This window comes from Diceros bicornis, chromosome 12 (genome assembly GCF_020826845.1).
Source record: "Diceros bicornis minor isolate mBicDic1 chromosome 12, mDicBic1.mat.cur, whole genome shotgun sequence".
Taxonomy (NCBI): domain Eukaryota; kingdom Metazoa; phylum Chordata; class Mammalia; order Perissodactyla; family Rhinocerotidae; genus Diceros; species Diceros bicornis.
In genome coordinates, this window is record NC_080751.1 from 69115070 (window position 1) to 69133746 (window position 18677).

Genomic DNA, 18677 nt, shown 5'->3' on the forward strand with positions numbered 1-18677 from the left:
AGGGCTAAGGGCTGGCACTGAGGACAAGGCTGCAGGAAGTCTGGCAAAGACTGCCAAAGAGCAGTCAGCTACCACGATGGCTGTCTCCCTGATAATCTCAGGGAAAAGAGCACTCCTGGCCCTTCATATCTCTCTCCCTGCCTCTTCTGAAATGCTCTGCTGCTCTGAACACAAGGAATCTGCTGTACTTGGCCATGGACCTGCAGTTCATAGGTTCTGGGCTTTCTCCTGTGAGCGGCTGAGGACAGGGGAGAGGGAAGAGAGCATGTGCGTGCCAGGCATCGGGCAGGGAGGAGAAGATGCTTGAGAAGAGACGGATGCAGCACGGCAGACGGCGGGAGCACGGAGGAGGGGCACTTCCGCTCTCCCTGGATTTTGGATTGAGTCTCAGGTATGTCGAGGTGTGATTTCAGGGTTTTTTTTGCAAAGGGAATCTAGACAGTTGACTAAGCGTCCCCCATGGTTTCAGTAAACTCAGCCAACGTTCAGACACCATGATTTTGGTGTAAGCTGTTCCTGCTATGGCATGTGTGATGGGAATCGAGCTGGCCTCTGCCCTGGTTAGATTACTAACCAGTGAACAGTTACTGCTCATAGGAAAATAAAATAGGGAAGTAAAGAGCTTTCTTACAAGCATCAAAGGCTTATCAACAGCAGCAGTGGCAACTACAGAAACATCTAGAATCTGTTGAGTGCCTGCTGTGTGTCAGGTGTTCCACTTTCACTATGTCGTTCCACTTATCAGTTGAAGCAAGGAGACTGGTCCCATTTCGAGGTGGTCCTGGTTGGAAGTTCCTGGTCCTGCCATGTGGCAGTGGCTCCCTCTCTTCCCTCCCCATCTTGGGCTCTGTTTATCTTGGGGGTAGCCAGGACCTGGGCTGGGGCCCAGCCGTAGGAGAGAGCTGGGGCAGCCTGGGGCCCAGCCTGCCTGTACCATCCTGGGAGTGCTCGCTGCCTGTGGGACCTCCATGGGGCAGAGCCCTTCTCTGGTGTGGAACAAACGCTGATCCAGACAAGGACAGAAGCTGCCTCTCTGGGGGTCAGCCGGCTGAGGCGGGGGTGTAGGAAGAGGATTTCTACCTGGCTGTATGCCTCTCCCTGCACTGGCTGCTTCACATGAAGCCCGGGATGTGGCTGATGTGGGACTCGGGTGTCACGCAAACCTCCGCTGTCCTCTCAGCATGGCCCTGACAAGCTGCATCATCTTGGGCAAGCCCTTCACTTTCCTAGGCCTCGGTTTCTTCATTTTACAATGGGGATAATCATACCCATCTCATAAGGTTATTGAGAGGTACACAGTAGGTGCTCAATAAATGGTAGTTCTCTACCAAGTGCAAGTTAGCAAAATGTTTTTGGGACTCATGGGCACTGGCTTTGCTCCCAAAGCTGTGGGAAGTGGGTTGCCCTGCGTGGAGTCAGGTATGGGTCCTGTAGGAAAGTGTGCAAGTCCCAGCCCCCACATCTCACTGGGACATCCCAATAGTGCTGGCCCTTCCAACTGGATGGCTCCTTTGTATCCTCAGGGGGGAGAGGTGTGCCCAGACCCGGGGTTTCTGCAGTGCACACCCATTGGGATACCTCTCCAGCCCATAATGAGTATCCCCACCTGGAGGAACTCTGCCTCCTCCCCATCTGCATGGTTGCACAGGAGACAGCCTGTCACATGAGCCTGACCCCCTCCTCAGGCCCCTGACTGCAGCTGGCCGCCCAGTGCCTTCCAGGGAACCTGGAATTGAGCACTGAGTCCATCTCCACCCTGGTTCTTTCCTGAGGGCCAGCAACTCAGGAGCCATCGGTCAGTCGGGCCCTTCCCCTCATCCCCAGTTTTTTGAAGATTCCCCAACCTATAGAGAGGTTGCAAGAATAGTTCAGTGGACACGCACACGCTCTTCACTTAGTCTATCGATTGTTAACATGTTTATCCACATTTGCTTTATCTGTCTCTCTATCTGCACACCACACACATTTTTTTATTCTTATTAAACCATTTGCAAGTTAGTTATGGACATCATGACACTTTACCCCGGAATTCTCCAGCATTTCTCTCATAAGAACAAGGGCATTCGTCTACATAACCTCAATAGAATGATCACACTGTGCAAATTTAACATTGATACAATGCTATCGTCTAATATTTAGTCCTTATCTGGTATCTCGTCTGTTATCTGGCGTTTAGTCTGCAAGGTGTCCTTCAGAGCTGCTTTCGCTTTGACGCGGGAGCTGGTCAGCACCATGCTCTGTATCGCCTTTCGTCTGGATCACGTGCTCAGCGTCCTTTGTCCTTTATGACATTGGGGTTTTGAAGAATCAAGGCCAGCTCTTCGGCAGAATGCCCCTCAGTTTGAGTTTGTCTGATGTTTCTTCACCACCACACTCAGGCTGTGTGAGGTGGGCAGGGGTGCCCCCTGGTGAGTGCTCCTCCCCTGGGTCACAGCAGGAGGCACATGGTGTCAGCTGCCCTGTTATTGGTGAGGTTAAGTCTAATAATAATTTGGTTAAGGTGGAATCTTCCAGATTTCACCATTTTCCGCTCTCTAAGAATCTTTCACTCAGTGGTTTTAGTGTCTTTTATTGCTTCTTGGCCTAAATCAGTTAGTTATAAAATGGCGGTTATAAAATAGTGATTTTCTGTTTTTATCATTTATTCTGTATTCTTCAGTGGAGAAGAGCTTTTCCTTCTCTACTTAAAATTTTTTAAAAAGTTATTGGTATGAACTCATAGATTCTTTATTATTATCATTCTTGTTCTTTGCCGGGATCTGTGGGCACTGGCTTTGCCCCTGAAGCTGTGGGGTGAGTTGTCATAGGTACAGTCAGTATGAGCATCATTTTGATGTTCAAATTGTGCCAAATTTGGCCAATGGGAGCGCCTTCAGGTTGGCTCTTAATGTCCCTTTGGCACGTCCCCATCCTGTTTTGAACACCTCCTCAGTTTCCGGCACAGGAAGAAGCTCCGGGCTCACCTCGTATGTTCCCTGGACAGTAGTCATTTTTTATCACGTGGAGGCAGAGATGCTGGTCCTATCACAGAGAGAGGAATGAGGCAGAGGGGCTCAGAGAAGCAGCGATAAACAGTGAAGAAAGAATCCTTGAGGCTTTGCTCTGGCTTGTCGACTCTGCTTCCCGTCCCTCCCGTGCCTGCTGCTTCTCAGCCCATGGGCTCTGAGATGCCCGTCTCTGTTTGCAACGCCCCTTTTGCCTTTGCTGGTGCTGGCCCTGCAGGCTTGGTGCCCACTTCTCCTCTGGGCCCATCCAGCCTCCTGTGTTCTGGCCCAAATGTGGCGTGAGGCTGCCGTGGGGGCTCTGGTGCAGATGCCCCTCAGTTCTGAGTTTCTGCCCCCTTCCCATCTGCATGGTTACACGGGACACAGCCTGTCACATGAGCCTGACCCCACTTGGGGCACTAGGAAGTGGGTGATGTGGCCACCATGAGGGAAGCAGGCGTCCTCTTGAAAAGAAGGCAGACGTGGCAGGGAGCGGAGGATATAACTGGCTGGTTGTGAGGACGGGTCTCCCATGATGATGCTGCTCGCAGAGGAGCATGGCAGACAGGTGGGCTGCAGGGTGCAGAATGAGGCTGGGCCCAAGGGCTCTCTGCCCAGAGCCAGTCCGCTGGCTGCTCCCCTGCCTTGGCGCCCTTCCTGGCTCAGTCTGCCTGTCCAGCAGAAACATCCTCCCCTCCCACCTCTCTGCCTTTTCCTCGAGGACCAGCTCTGTGGCCCCTTTCTGCAGGAGGGCTTCCTCCCTGAGCCCCCTAGCTGGGGGGAATGTCCTCTCAACTCCCACAGATGGACATTGGTCTGCACCTCGTGTCTAAGCTCCTGCAGGCTGTGAGCTCCTGAGGCCGCAGCCCCAGCGTAGGGTCAGGCACAGCTGGAGCAGGTGCAGGGGCAGGGGCAGGCGCCTGGCTCTGGGAGGGCTTGTCCAGGTCTGGCCAGGACCAGGTCTGGACCCCTTCAGTTCAAGGGCTCCATCTGCAGGCAGCGGGAGACCCAGAGCCCTGCTTCAGATGCCATTTTAAGCATTTTACACAAAACTATTGTCCAAAGCCACTCATGGAATTGTCAGATCCTCTGCATTATAGTTGGGATCATTACTCAGCCAGTATTTGCCCCTGACCCTCCCACTGTGGGTGAGTATGCTTTCTTGCCCTAGTGAGGCTGGGGTTGGCCATGTGACTTGTTTGGCCAATAAAAGGTTAGCAGATGTGGCGCACGCAGAAGCCTTGCATGGTTTGGTTTGGCTCTTGGGCTCTGGTGATGTGCTGTGGGAAGGACATGCCAGGGAAGCTGTCCATCTGAGAGAACGAGAGACACGAGGACAGACTTGGACCCAGCCTGAAGCTTGGAGCCAAGTCTAGCCGAGCCAGCCAAGATCAGCAACCCCCAGCTCCACGCAGACCTGTGAAGAAGAAACGGAGTGGTGTCACGCTGCATAGCTGCAGCCACCTAATGTCACAGAACCCCCACACCTGCGCGGTGCTGTGCTCACGGAATGCTCAGAGAACAGAACCCGGAGCTGGCGATGTCCTTAGAATCTGCCTCCCTCCCCCATCTTACAGCTGTGGAGACTGAGGCCTGGAGAGGAGAATGCAGCATGGTGAGTCAGGCGCCAGACGGGATCCTGGCTCTTTGCTAGCTGTGGCACCCTGACCAGATGGAATGAAGTCTTTGGCTTAGTTTTGAAGTCTCTCAAATGGTGCAATAATACTTACCAAAAAGACACTTTGCGTAAAATGCCCAGCGCCGAGTCTGCGCTCAATATACTGCATTGTCTGTAAGTAGCCGTGCTCCCAGGAAGTGGTGGAACCAGAGCCCATCCCTGGGCCCCCTACCCTCCTCCGGGGCTGGCAGAGGCATCTCCATGATCCCCTCCAGTCTGCACGGGCTCAACCACCTGCATTTGTAGTTAACCATCCCTTCTCTCACCTCCTGGGAGTTCCCAGAATACCTCTTGCTTCCACCTTCTCCCTCAAATGGAAGTAACTTAATTATTTTTCTGGGTGTAAAAATAATATAGAGCATGCTCACAGCGAAAACACAGATTGAGTCTCTAAGGAGCCAGCAGCAGCTGTCTTCGTACCAACCCCGTGCAAGAGTGGGCCCTTGACCCTCCTGTGACGCTGTCGTGATGTGGCCTTGACCCTGACTATGCTAACCACTGACTTTTGCCCAGACGTGTGATCTCAGATTGGACAGGGAGTTCAGCTTCCGTCTCCGACCCTGAGAAAGAAGGCTGCAGCCTCCAGATCCAAGGGCGCAGGGCTGTGTCCTGCGGTGCACAACCTTGCCTCTTCCCAGCTAGGTCAGAATCAGGCCTGGTTTGTTCCATCGCACACCGTGGGGGCGAAGGGTTGGCAGTAAAGTGAGGTGGGCTCTGTGTTGTGGGGAAATACTGTGTCCTGTGTAACTCCTGATAACACTAATGATCTATTCTTGGTGGTAGGGGGCAGATCCTGGAGACTGGGAAAATCAGCTCCCCCTTTCCCAAGGGCCCAGAGACTTTCTTTAAGCAGAAAACCCCTATCCTTTGCTAAATATTTGGGACTCAATTTTCTGAGGATTAAGGGGGTCCAGTATGACACAGTGCCATATGGTCTCTGGAAGTAAACAGTCTTACCACTTATCAGCTGTGTGATGTGGGGCAAGTGACTTAACCTCTCTGTGCCTCGGTTTCCTCATCTGTAGAGCACGGTAATACCTATCTCTAAGGTTGCTGAGAGGATTAAATGAGTTAATACATGTAAATGGCAGTGACATTTCAGGTTAGCTGTAAAGCTGAGTAATACCCAAGTGAGTGTCAGAAAAAGCAGCCATTCCAGTCTCCTGCTCCACTCCCCTCTCTCTCCAGGAGGCTGTGGCTGGGGTACTGTAAAGGACACAGGGCAGGAAGCCCCAAGCCCTGGGCCCAGCTGGACTTTACTTGCCTTGAGAACCTCGGATTTTAAACTCTCCGTGTCTCAGCTTTTGCCCATGTACATGAATGGAATACCCCCGCCTGCCGACTTTCTTGGGTTGTTGTGAGGAGCAAATGCAGAATAAATTGCAAATGATTCTCATTAGAAATGTGGGTGACTGTTTGGTTTTGGTTGTTTTCGTGTATTTATCTTTGGTTGTTTCCCTTACACAACAAGCATTTATATCTTGCTCCTGTCAGCACTCAGTGTGGGTGTGGGGAGCACTCTGCTCCACGCCCTCACTCAGGTCCCGTCTGGTCCTCCCACCGTGCTCCACCCTCCCGCATCCTCCAAGTCCTCTCCCCTCTTCAGCTGGTGGAGAGAAGATGACAGGAGGTCTGTGGGCCAGGGTGACAGTGGTGCGTGCTGTTTTTCTCCCATTCCACTGGCCACTGGCCACAGCCCAGTCACACGGCCACGCCTGAATCACCAGGGAAAATCCAGCCCAGCCATAGGCCAGGAAGAAGGGCAGAGCTTTGTCATTAGTGCCGTCGAGTCGATTCTGACTCCTGGCAACCCTGTGCACAGCAGAGCAGAACCATGCCCATCCTCTCACCTTCCTGTGCTCTATCAGACAACGCTCTGCTGCTGTTCACGGGGTTTTCATGGCCAACTTTTCGGAAGTGGGTGGCCAGGTCCTTCTTCCTAGTCTGTCTCAGTCTGGAAGCTCCGCTGAAACTTGTCCACCATGGGTGACCCTGTTGGTATTTGAAATACCAGTGGTGTAGCTTTCAGCTGCAACACACAGCTACCACAGTGTGACAACCGACAGATGGGTCTGTGGTTCTGTGACAGGAAAATGAACCCAGGCCGCAGAGGTGACATTGCTTACTGTTAACCACTAGACCACCAAGAGCAAAACTAACCCTTTTTGTTTAACCAACAAAAAGGAAATAAGCCCTTCCTGCAATTTTGCTTAAACAGGGGAGGCCCAGACTGTCCTTCCTCAAGTTTATGTGGGCTGCCATCCGGACCCCTGGCAGGGGGAGGGAGACGTAGCAAGCGTCCCTGTCCTGCCAGGCACCCTGCTCCCTTTTCCTGCTCTGGCCCGAGCCCAGGCCCAGGACCCTCCCTGTGCACCCCACAGCACGGAGGACGTGGAATGGATGCAGATCACAGATTCCCAGGGGCGGCCTGCGCTGCCTCGGCTCGGGTCCCCTGCAGGCGGCTCCTCTCTGCTCTGCTCCAGCCTAACCCTGACCGCCCTGACCGTCACACAGGTAATGAAAGAGATGGAGAGGCTGACCCGAGGGTCTCTCCGCAGCCCCGTCTGAGGATCACATCTCTCGGGTGACTGCAGCAGCATGGTGCTCGCCCTCCCAGGAGAGGGGCATCCTCTGCAAACACATCCTCATACCGTGTGCCGGCCACTGCTCTAAGTACACATAGTAACTCATTTAGTCCTCACAACGACCTTATAAAATCGGTGCTATTATCATCCCTATATGTGGTAGGCAGAAAAATGGCCCACCAAGGACATCCATGCCCTGACTCCTGGGACCTGTGAATACGTTACCTTACAGGCAAAAGTGATTTTGCGGATGTGATTAAATTAAGGACGGTGAGATGGAGAGATTATCCTGGATGATCGAGGTGGGCCCAAGGTAATCACAGAGTCCTTAAAAGATGGGGAAGGGAGGCAGGGAGAGAGAGATTTGGAGAGGCCACAATGCTGCCTTTGAAGATGAAAGGGGCTACGGGCCACGGAAAGTGGGCAGCCTCTAGAAGCTGGAAGTGGTGAGGAATCATATTCCTCGAGTCTCCAGGAAGGAATGCAGCCCTACTGACTCCTTGATTTTAGTCCAGTGAGACCCACTTTGAATTTCTGACCTCCAGAATGGTAAGAAAATATGTATGTGTTGTTTTAAGTCATTCAGTTTGTGGTTATTACACAGCAATAGGAAACACCCATCTTACAGATGGGGAGATGGAGGCACAGACGATTGGAACAACCTGCCTGAGGTTACGCAGCTGCTGAGAGTCAGGAGTAGGATTGGAACCCAGGCGGTCAGCGGTCCTGACCACAGTGCAGGGCTCCCTCCCTTGGGCCCTGAGAGGGAACTCACCATGCCTGGTTATACAGCCTCGGGCAGGTTCCTCCAGTCCGCTTGATTTCACTTATAAAACGAGTCCACGGAGCCCCCAGAAAGGTTCTGTGGGCTCAGAGCTACTAAACCCCCACCCGCATGTGGGGGATGGGGACTGGGGCGTGGTGCCGGGGCGCCTCCCACACCCACCTGGGGCTGGCTTCCTCCTAGACGGGCTGCAGCTCGCCTTCCAGCTTCTTCTTCCTGACTCCTTCCACAAAGAAGAAGTCCATGCCGATGAGGGTCTTCCCCAGCTGCGTGTCCAACCTGCTGCCCACGACCCGGTTCGTGGAATTGGGGACCGTGTCAGAAAAGGGAGGCACGTACTCCGGCAACTTCGCGGGCTCCTTCTCATTGCCCTGAAGAGAGGGGACAGTCCCGTCACCCGCTGCATGGGAACAGCCAGGGCCCTTAGCCTGGAAAAGCACCCAGCAGGGCGCAGACGCTCCGCAGGAAGCGTTCCCCGGGTGCTCCCATCCCAGATCCCGGGACACCCAGAAGAATGACACGACTCCACTGCCAGTGCCCACTTCATCCTCCTCATCCCCGAGTCTCCCTGCCCAGACGCTTCCCCGACCCCTTGACTTTGATGCTTGACCTCCAGTGACTGAGGGAGGGACCCGGTCTTAGTCCTCTCTCTATCCCGGTGACCTAAGACGCTGCCTCACATATGGTGGGCGTGCCACAGGTTTTGTTTTTTGCTGAATTTTTACTTGAAGTCTAACATACAAACAGAAAAGTAGACAAATCATAACTGTGCAGCTCAGCAAACTTCCACAAAGTGAACAAGCCCGTGTAGCCCCAGCCAGATCAGGAAATAGACTATGACGAGCCACCAGATGCCTCTTTTTAACCCCTCAGGCACCGTCTTGTCCCCAAGGCGACCTGGTCTTGACATTTAACACCATGGGTTAGTTTTGCCCCATTTTGAACTTTATCTTGGTGGGATCACGTCTCCTCTGTCTGGTTTCCTTCTCTCAAGAGCATGTTGGCGAGATTCATTCCTATTTTTGCACGTGGCCGGCAGTTCATTCACGCTCCAGGCTGTACTGTTCCACTCTGTGACCTGTCACCCACAAGTGCTCCATCTAGTCTGCCATGATGGTATTTGGGGTGTTTCCAGTTGGGGGCCTTATGAGCAGTGCTGCTCTGAACATTCCTGTTACCTGCTTTCTGGTGACTTCTGTAACTGTGGATGAACGAGTGAGTAAACGGTGGGATTTAGAATAATCTGATGCGGGGGGCAGGGGGGGAAGTCCTCAGCCCTCCCTGCCCCTGTTTGTGGTTAGTGTTGTGCCTGAATAGAAGTGGCAGGACCAGTTAGTCATGAGATCCTGGCTCTCACTGGGGAAAGTCTGGGCCGAGGCGGCCCCACCATTTGGGCGTGATGCAGGTTTCCGTGGTCAAGTTGCTAACACTCGGTGCTCAGCAGAGCGAGACTCTGTAGGCTGGAAGCTCGGACCAGGAGCTCCGTGTAGGATTTCGGGTCCCATGACCTAAACTTTCTCTCGCAGGGCAGACAGCAACCAGCCAGGCAAGCATGCCGATGTTAGACCTTCCCTAAACCTTCCAAGGTCTGTGTCAGCGTGGCCAACCCCTAGCTGACTTGTTGCACTGCTCATTTTCCAGGTTGGTTCCCTAACCATTCTTCTATAGCCAGATTCATTCTCCCGTTCGCTCACTTATCCAACACGAACTAAGTGTTAAGTAATTTACTGGGTGCTGGGGCTTGGGATGCAGGAATGAAGCCATCTCTGCCCTTTCTCTTAAGGAGCCCATGGCCTGGTGAAATTGATCGTTGCAATATTACATGCTATACCAAAGAAATGGTTAGATATGCTGGTGAGTAAAGAACAGAGTGATCTGGTCAAACCTGCTCAGGAAGGGGAGAGTTCTCAGAAGGAGGCACCTGAGTGGAGTCTTGAAGGATGAATAAGAGTCCATCAGGCTGACAAGATGGGAAGGGCATTTCATGGGGCCGGCTCCGTGGTGTAGCGGTTAACTGCGTGGGCTCCGCTGCTGGCGGCCTGGGTTTGGATCCCGGGCGCACACCGATGCACTGCTTGTCAGGCCATGCTGTGGTGGCGTCCCACATAAAGTGGAGGAAGATAGGCACAGATGTTAGCCCAGGGCCAGTCTTCCTCAGCAAAAAGAGGAGGATTGGCTTGGATGTTAGCTCAGGGCTGATCTTCCTCACACACACACACACAAAAAAAGATGGGAAGGGCATTTCAGGCAGGGGGACAGCATGCACAAAGGCGTGGATAAAAGAGAGGGTGGGTTGGTCAGTGTGGGATGAGCAAGGAGGGTGGGGCGGGAGGCAGGGTTTGCTCTCTGGAAGCGTTGTAAGCCACCCTGAAAAATGCAGATTCACTGAAGGATTTTAAGCGGGGGAGAGACACAGTCAGTCTTGCAGTTTAGGAAGATGACTTTGGTAGGATGGATTGGAGGGGGTGATATTAGAGGCAGGGATTAGTTCACAAAGTATGTTCACCCACTTTCTCCGTATGGGGCACAGCACACATCACTGTACATTGCTGGCATCCTCATACCAGGGAAGAATTTCAGCGGCAGACGCCTATCATTTCCAGCTGGTTCATTTTAATAAAATCAAGAAACACTGGGAAAAAGTAATTTCTTAAATGCTCTACATAAGTATTTTCTTTCCTCCTAGACTCTGAGTTTCTTGGAACAAGACTGTATTTTATTTGTCTCTGTACATCCCAGCATCTAGCACACAGTAGATCCTCAGTAAATGTTAGATGAGTGGATAAACGTTCCTAGAGCAAGTCTGTCTGGTAGGAACGTGGTTTGTCTTACCATGGGATCATAGTCTTTCAGGAAACTCCAATTCTGAGCCCTGGAAAGGAAAACACATTTGCAGTGTGAGATCTTGCAGTGACATTTTTACAAACGGCTTTCATGGTGTCAAACTTACGCGTTTGTTAATGCTGCTGATGCATTTGTTACATCGTGGAGGAACTAAAATGATTAAGTGAAATGAATGCCAAATGTCGACCAAGTATTTATGGCGTATCCTATAAAATGAACAAACATTTCAATCTTCCCAGAGAGGAAACGATGTTGCCAGAGGAACAGCAGAGGACGCAATCTCACCGCCTCTGCATTGTCCAGGCCACTGGGCGAGTCTTCAAGTATTTTGTAAAGAAAAACCAGTTTCCACTTCCCCAAGCCTTTGGAACCTTCCAGTGTGTGTGGCAGAGGAAGGTGGGGAGGGTGAGGGAAAAGAGGGTGGCAATGAAGGGACCATCCGGCATTACCTGTGCTGGTAATTTAATTTTATTCTAATCTATTTTTAAAAAGTCAAACAATTCTATAAGACATAATAAAAACAGCCTTCTCTGCCCCGACCCTCACATTCCCTGAGCCCACGGCCTAGAGTCGGTTTCCAGTCTTTTAGCCTTTTCTTCACACCTTTCACTTCCATATTCTAAAATAATAAACCCATACTGCCATTTCCTGAGTTTCTGCAAATGTAAACTTATCGATTGACTTTCTGTTACAGGAGATTATGAGTTACCCTTCTTGCCCTTTGTCCTCCCTTCATTTCTTCCAAAATAACTGTATTATAGATTTTGGTTAAATTGATATTTATTGATTATAGCCATATTATTACAAATACTATTTATGATGAAATAAGTAGTATAATATGATCCCAGTTCCATCTTAAAATGTTTTCCTAGCATTAATAATTACATTTTCTCCCAATTTTCTTAGGTTTCCATGTACTGATCATTGATTCCAAACTCTCGAACAAAATTATAAGGCTCTTTCAATATGTTCTCCACAAAATGAAACACATCAGGTAATCGATAACTTCATTTAAGTTTTTTCTGCAGAGGCCGCCCTCTGGGAGCTGGGGTCCTCTGCTCCAATGAGACGGGCTGCTCTCTAGGACCAAGGCACAGCCCCTTCCTTCACCACCACCCTGGGATTTCCCTCTTTCTGGATCCCATGCCTTCCTTTCGTGTTTACTCTCCTGCTTTGTGGAGTGCATCCTCCAGTATCTGTGGATTCATGTATTTCTTTGGTTCTGGAAAATTCTCAGACATTTTCTCTTCAAATATTTCATCTCCCTCACTCTCTCCTTGGGGAGCTCTCTTTGAAGTTATGTTGGACCTTCTTGCTCTGTTCTCGAGGGTTCTAATTCTTCTGTCATGTTTTCTATCTCCTTGTTTTTCTGAGTATTTTCTTCTAATCTATCTTGACTTTATGAATTCTCACTTCAGTTGTGTTTTGAATTTCAACTATATACATTTTCATTTCTAGAAGTTCTTTTTGGTTCTTTTTCAGGTTGCCTAACTGTTCCACAGACAGACTTTGAATGGAGCCTCCTGTCTTCAGCCCACCCTTCTGAGATGTTGGGTGCAGCCACACCTGAGCCTTCCTGGGAGCTCCGTTGCCCTCCTCCTCCATCCTCTCTGTAGTTCTTATGCCGCACTTTCCCTGCTCTGCCAGTCCATCTCTCTCCATCTTCCACAATGTCTTGGCCCCTCCCACCCACCATCGCCTCCTTTGCTGTCATGAAGGAGCCATGTTTCAATAGCTTTGGTTTTGAATTAACAGAAGGCAGGGACCTTGATCTCGGAGTCATGCTAAGTCTTAGCGAGAGCCAGCGAGGTATGAGGAAAGAGCGCTGGGCTCTCGCCCTTGCTCTGCTGCCTGCTTGCTGTGTGGCTCTCAGCAAGGCCACTGTATTCTTGAGCCCTCAGTTTCTCTGTCTATAAAAAACAAGATGAGGTCGGTTTATCGAGCGTTAGAGACGTGGCTGGTCTGAACTGAGATGTGCCATAAGAGTAGTATGAACGGATTTCAAAGACTTGATACAAAGAGGAATATCAAATATCTCTTTGATAATTTTTTTATACTGACTACATGTAGAAATGATAACATTTTGGATATATAGGATTAAATAAAATCTGTTATTACAATGGATTTCACCAGTTTCTTGTTACATTTTTTAAGGTGGCTACTAGAGAACGGAACATTGCGTATGTGGCTCATGTTGTGTTTCTGTTGGGCTCTTAGATTTCCCCACACCCTTTCCTCCTGGCTTTTGTGACTCCTTGCTCTCCGGGCTTTCTTCTCTGGCTGCTGCTTCTCGGGCTCCTGGCTGCTTTTCTGCCCATCCAGTCAACGTTGCAAGTTCTGGCCGACCTCCTCATCTCTTCTGATGCCTCGAGTTCTTCCGGGGAAAGCTCATTCCCGTCTCCGGTGTCAACGCTCACCTTTTTCTCTTTTTAATCAAGATGTAATTCACATATCATAAGATTCATCCATTTAAAGTATACGGGTCAGTGGTTTTCAGTATATTCACAGAGTTGAGTAACCATCACCACTATGTGATTCCAGAACATTTTCATCACCCCAAAAAGAAACCCCGTGTCCACTAGCAGTCACTCCCCTCTTCCCTGCCCTCAAGCCCTGGGAGAGCCCCTGTCATCTGCTCTCTGTCTCTGTGGGTTTTCAGTGCCCAACTCTCGACTCAGAGTCAACTGCCTCCTGGGCGACTCCATCTGGACGTGGTTCGGGCATTTTGAACTCTGCCAGAACTCAGCATCTTCACCCCATACCTGCTCCTCCCATCAATTATCCAAGCTGGAGATCTCTGCACCCTTAACCCTCCTCTCACGTCTACTCAGTGTCACGCGTTCTTCCTGCTTGCCCATAAATACCTGATTCTGTTCAGTTTTCCCTGCACCAGACGGCCCTGTCTTTGTAAATGTCCCCCACACCCCAACACACACACACACACACACACACACACACACACACACTCACTCCAATCTATCAGCAATTCTTGTAATTCTACCATCAAAACATTCCTTGAATTCTTCCTCCTTCCACAGCCCGTCCCCTCACTGACTGCCTCAGCCACACGGACATTCTTTGTTTTGCTTTGTTTTTAAAACACACCAAACTCTTTCTTGGCCCTTTCTCATTTTCAGGTCTCAGCTTGAATGTCACCTCCTCAGAGAGGCCTCATGAGCACCTGCAAAAAGGAGGCGCCCGCTGTCCCCATTCGTTTCCTCCATGACACCAGCCACACTTGGTGCTCGTTGCTCTGTCCTCATTGTTCTGTACTGGGTTCTCATCCGTCGTCCTCTGCTTGCTTTCTGGCTGCTCTGTCCTGAGAAGGAAGGCTCCGTGGAGCCACGACCAGCCTGTCTTGTCCCCCATTGCAGCCCGACAGAGCGGCTCTCCTGGGAGTTTTTGAATTGAATGAATGCACGAAGGGAAGTCCTTTCCCCAGGTCAGAGGGCCAGTGGGCCAGCGTCTCTCCCCAGACTGCTGCCACCGCTTCCTGGCCCCCCACCTGCAGTCTCCCCTACCACCTGGCTAGAGGAATTATTCCAATGGGCTGGGCTGATGGGATCCCAGAATGAAGGCACTGGGGCTGCACTCCTCCCAACTCTCTAGGCCCAGGTCTGGCCACGGCCAGGATCCTCCCTCCACCGCCCCCCCCTGCCCCCCCCCCCCCCCCCCCCGCCCCGGGCCCCCGCTGGCACACTTTTCCACCAACTCTCTTTGTCTGGCTTACTCCCTCTCACTCCCCTTTCTCCTCCTAGATCCTAAGTCAGGCTTGGGGGCAGGGCAGGAGGGCAGGACAGGGCACTCACCAGCGCCGCTGGCTCCGCCTCTCGGCCTCCAGGAGCTCCCTCCACAGCTGGTCCTGCTGCACATTGTCAGCTCTCAGAGATGCCCGCTTGGCCTCTGGGTCCTGGGGGGCCTGGTGGCCACCAGCAAGGCCCCTTCCCGCCACAGGGCTGCCCTGGGCAGTGGGGGAGACTAAGGCTGGTGGCCTGATGGAGGGCAGTCGGTACCCAGCTGATGTGGTTCTCTGGAGCCCAGGGATGTGGTGGCTCCCCATGAGTGTAAGTGTGTGTGTGTGTGTGTATGTGTGTGTGTGTGTGAGAGAGAGAGAGAGAGAGAGGGAGAGAGCACCTCCCGCCTGAGCTCGGACCTCTCCCAGGACACCTCTCCCTCCTAACCCTGTGCAGGCGTTCTCCTCACTGCCCCTCTGGACTCAGAGCTTGGAGTGGCCGATGGGGACGGAGCCCTCCAGGCTGGGGTGAGCATTGGAGTCCAGCTGTGTTTCGTGTTTTGAGTTTCTATCTGTGTTGACAGTTGCCCTGGGAACGGGGCAGCTCCCCAGTGTGCCCAGGAAGGGGCGGGCCTGCATGTGTGTGTGTGTCTGGCACATCTGAGCCCCACGGTGGGGTGGACAGAGTTCCTGGGTCTGTGCCATGCCCAGCTCAGTGGCCCTTCGGCTCTGCCGCCTGCCCTGCTGGCTGGAGACCTCCCTACAGCATGGGGGAGGGAAAGAGGGGCAGTAAGAAAAGACCTGGGCTCCCAATCGGGACACGGGGGTCTGGACACAGCCTCCTGATCATCGATCATTGCCACATGCCCTTAGGCAGCCCCTGCCCCTTTTGGGGCATGTGAAGGGATGATAATACTTCTGTTCTGCCCTCTGTGGATGCCACATGAGGTGGTGGGTGTGTGGGTGCTTTGTGAACCACAGAGCAGGGACTGGTGTGATGCTTCTGCTGCTCTGTTGGAATGATGGAAGAGGTTATGAGCATACGCCAGGCATTGCATGATATCTGTTCTATCTGTGTAAACCTGGAGGGTTTACAAAGCACTATCCTTTATCTTGCTGGACCCTCCCAACCTCCAAGGCAGAGATTTCCAACCCCATTCTACAGGGGAGGAAATCGAGGCCTTCACCAGCAGGACTGACTGCCCAATGTCGCTCAGCTCCTAACTGAAGAGCTTGCCTTGAGTTTCCATCCTCTGAAGGAAACAGTGAGAACCCGAGGGTGGAGATTCACGTTCCGAACCTTCAGCCCTGTTTCTGCTTGAAGCCGTGCAGCACGAGTTTGCTCTGTGGCCCCAGGCCTGTCCTAGTGTGGCTCAGCTGATCCCTCAGACATCCCCTCACTGCTTCTGCCCAAGGCACTCAGTGCTTCCAGGTCCCTCCGCTTCTTCTTAGCTCCTGTGTGTGTTGGCAGATTCACAGTTGCTTCCATGAAACTGTTCTCTGGACTGGTCCAGCTGGGCGTGATGGTCCCTTCTCTGCATAGCTGGGAAACAGGCACACAGACAACTAAGTGCAGACAAAGCTGAGCTACACAGAGGTATGCGCAAAGCGCCCAGGGTGTGGGGACAAGTCCAGCCAGCACACTGAGCTTGCACCGGGCGCCAGACCTGGGCATCTCTTCTGGATTCTGCTTTCATGAAAGAGGGGCCAAGCAGCTGGGTCTTCACAAGGTGGAAAGGATTTCCCAGGTGGAGAAATTGGGGTGAGTACAAAAACTTGCATGCAAGAGAGAGCCTGGTATTTGGGGGAGTTGTGAGAAGAGGCAAGGCCCGAGGCTGGAGGCTGGGCCGGGCCGCAGGACTGTTTAGAACTGTGCCTGGGAGTCTGTGCACAAGGGGGGGGACACTGCTGGCTCTAAGCCCACAGGTGGTGGCCGGGGAACAATCATCAGGAGGGGACAAGAAGTAGGTGAAGTGACCATTGCCATGCTCCAGGTAGAGGAGGGGATGGAGCCCACACTGGGCTTGCGCAGAGGGCCCAAGATGATAGACGGATGGGTAGATATGTGACAAAGCAAAAATAATCAACTGTTAATTGTGGAATCTAAGTGATGGGTTTATGGGGGTGCACTATACCATTCTTTCAACTGTTTTATGTGTTTATAAATTTTCAAAATAAAATGGGGGGCGGGGGATAGATTTCACCTTCCAGTCCAGCTTGAACACATTTTCTTTCCACAGGTCGCTGTCCTGGAAAAGCGTCCAGATTCACTCTGGGCGGGTCTCACTGCGCCTGGGAGGATTCCTCAACCGGGCCTCCCAGCTCTCAGGCAGGCCTCGCCTGGGAATCAGGACACTGGGGTCCAGTACGCGTGTCCTTAAGCAAGTCACTGCCCCTTCCACACTTCACATTCTGTGATCTAACTAGATATAAGACTTTCCAGCAGAGGACAAAAATCTCTGGATTTGGGGGTTGGTGGAGTTGTATTTTAACGAATTTTTCTCAACCCCAAGAAGGCCTTTAAAGTAGGTGCTGGAAGAACCTTCCAGCCTCCACTCAGGTGTGCAGCGACAGCCGCGACCTCCCTAGGCCAGGTGTGAGCAGCACCTGGGAGAGTCGGCAAAACGGAGTGGGGCTCCGCCCCGCAGGGCAGGTGTGGGCGGGCTGGCAGGAGGAGCCCCGCCTACTTCCTGTAGACTCAGCCCGCTCTAGAGTTGGCGGGCAGAGGGAAGATCCCGGCTGGGGCTCCCCGGTGAGGGGCAGGGCAGAGGAGCCAGAGAGCTTCGGAGGGGCTGAGCAAGTCGGAGGGAGCAGAAATGATGGTCAGCAGAGGAGGGGGCAGGGATGGGTTGCAGGGACAGGCAGGGCTCCAGTAGGGGGAAATATTTGTCTGCATATTTAGCTGTCCCTCATCTTCTCTAAACCTCCCCTTAGGGGATAAAAATTTTGGCTTACCACCACCCCCTCTTCCACCCTTGCACACACCTTGAAGGCTTTATAAAAGAAAAGATTCACAGCCACAGTAGATGATTGGAGGTAAGGAGATAGATGATCAGAGGTAAGGAGAAGTGAGGTAATTGATGATCTGCGCAAGTATAGTCAAGCTTCATGGCTCTTCATGGGACGCATGTTCACAAAATGGTGGTGTTAGCAAGATCTGAGGGTGGAGTTTTCAGCCCTTTGGTGTGGAAAGGAGCACCTATCAGGCATTTGCTCAGGCCCAGTTGAAGGGTTGGTGGTCTCACCTGGCCTGAACTGGACAAGGGAGTCTCAGTTCTGAAAAACGACTCTTAAAAACAATTACTCTGTTGATAAGATGGGGTCAGTTGAACTGGTCCTTGAGGGCTGGTGGTTATGTGATTGCATCTCTTTTTGCCTAACTGTATTATAGATTGTATTGTGAGGATAGACATTGTGTCTCGCTGGGGAACGTTTCCCCTGCCTGATTGTAGACAGCATATAAATATGCCCTTCAGACCATGTTAATTAAACATTGCTAAAGGGAAGTCAAGAGGGTTGCCTGAGCCCACACAGTATGAGATAAAAACTAGAGGCTAATATCAGGTGCTAACAAAAAGATAATAAAAGCAACCCCCCAAGGTAAGTTGGTCTAGGGTTAAATTGTACACTTAGAAAGAGGACCTTTATTAAATGCTTTGTGCAGAATTTTAAAGATGTGGTACATTATCCTAAAGTTTTAAAACAATAGCTGTGGAGTCTTTGTGTATATGTGTCCATATGTATGTTATATATGTGTGATATTTTACCTCCAGATGGTATAATTTCTAAAGAAAAAAAGGAGCTCTGTTTAATTTGCTTAAAGTAGGTGGTTATATAAATTATTTCTAAATGTAATAGAAACTAGCCCAAATGTCTTTCAAGTTAATGTAATATAAAATAATCTTTGGTAAACAAAAGCTTGTTTAAGTTTGTTGGTTTGATTAAAATAGATGTGTCCTCAGAGTTATCAACATTGGGTATAATGCAAACATGCAACCTGGGTTTCCCAGTGAAATAAACTCATGTTATCTCTGTTACAAAATTTGTCAGCAAAAATAATAACTTAACA

At 51.3% G+C, this 18677-nt stretch overlaps 1 protein-coding gene across 1 annotated transcript; it reads right to left on the reverse strand.

The window, feature by feature from the left end:
• Positions 1-8210: 8210 nt before the first annotated feature.
• C12H2orf50 (chromosome 12 C2orf50 homolog) lies at positions 8211-14935 on the reverse strand. The gene is made up of 3 exons (XM_058550689.1): positions 14685-14935; positions 10864-10903; positions 8211-8402 (listed from the first exon to the last, which is right to left on the reverse strand). Exons 1-3 carry the CDS (start codon positions 14933-14935, stop codon positions 8211-8213), a joined length of 483 nt encoding a protein of 160 aa, XP_058406672.1.
• Between the last annotated feature and the right edge of the window lie 3742 nt (positions 14936-18677).

Bases quoted from the DNA above. Each gene is read 5' to 3' on its own strand.
- C12H2orf50 (XM_058550689.1), bottom strand. From the start codon at position 14,935: ATGGGGAGCCACCACATCCCTGGGCTCCAGAGAACCACATCAGCTGGG. The intron at 10,904-14,684 runs GTGAGTGCCCTG...TTTCCTTTCCAG, and splicing joins AGGCGGAGCCAGCGGCGCTG to GGCTCAGAATTGGAGTTTCC. The intron at 8,403-10,863 runs GTAAGACAAACC...CCCTCTCTTCAG, and splicing joins TGAAAGACTATGATCCCATG to GGCAATGAGAAGGAGCCCGC.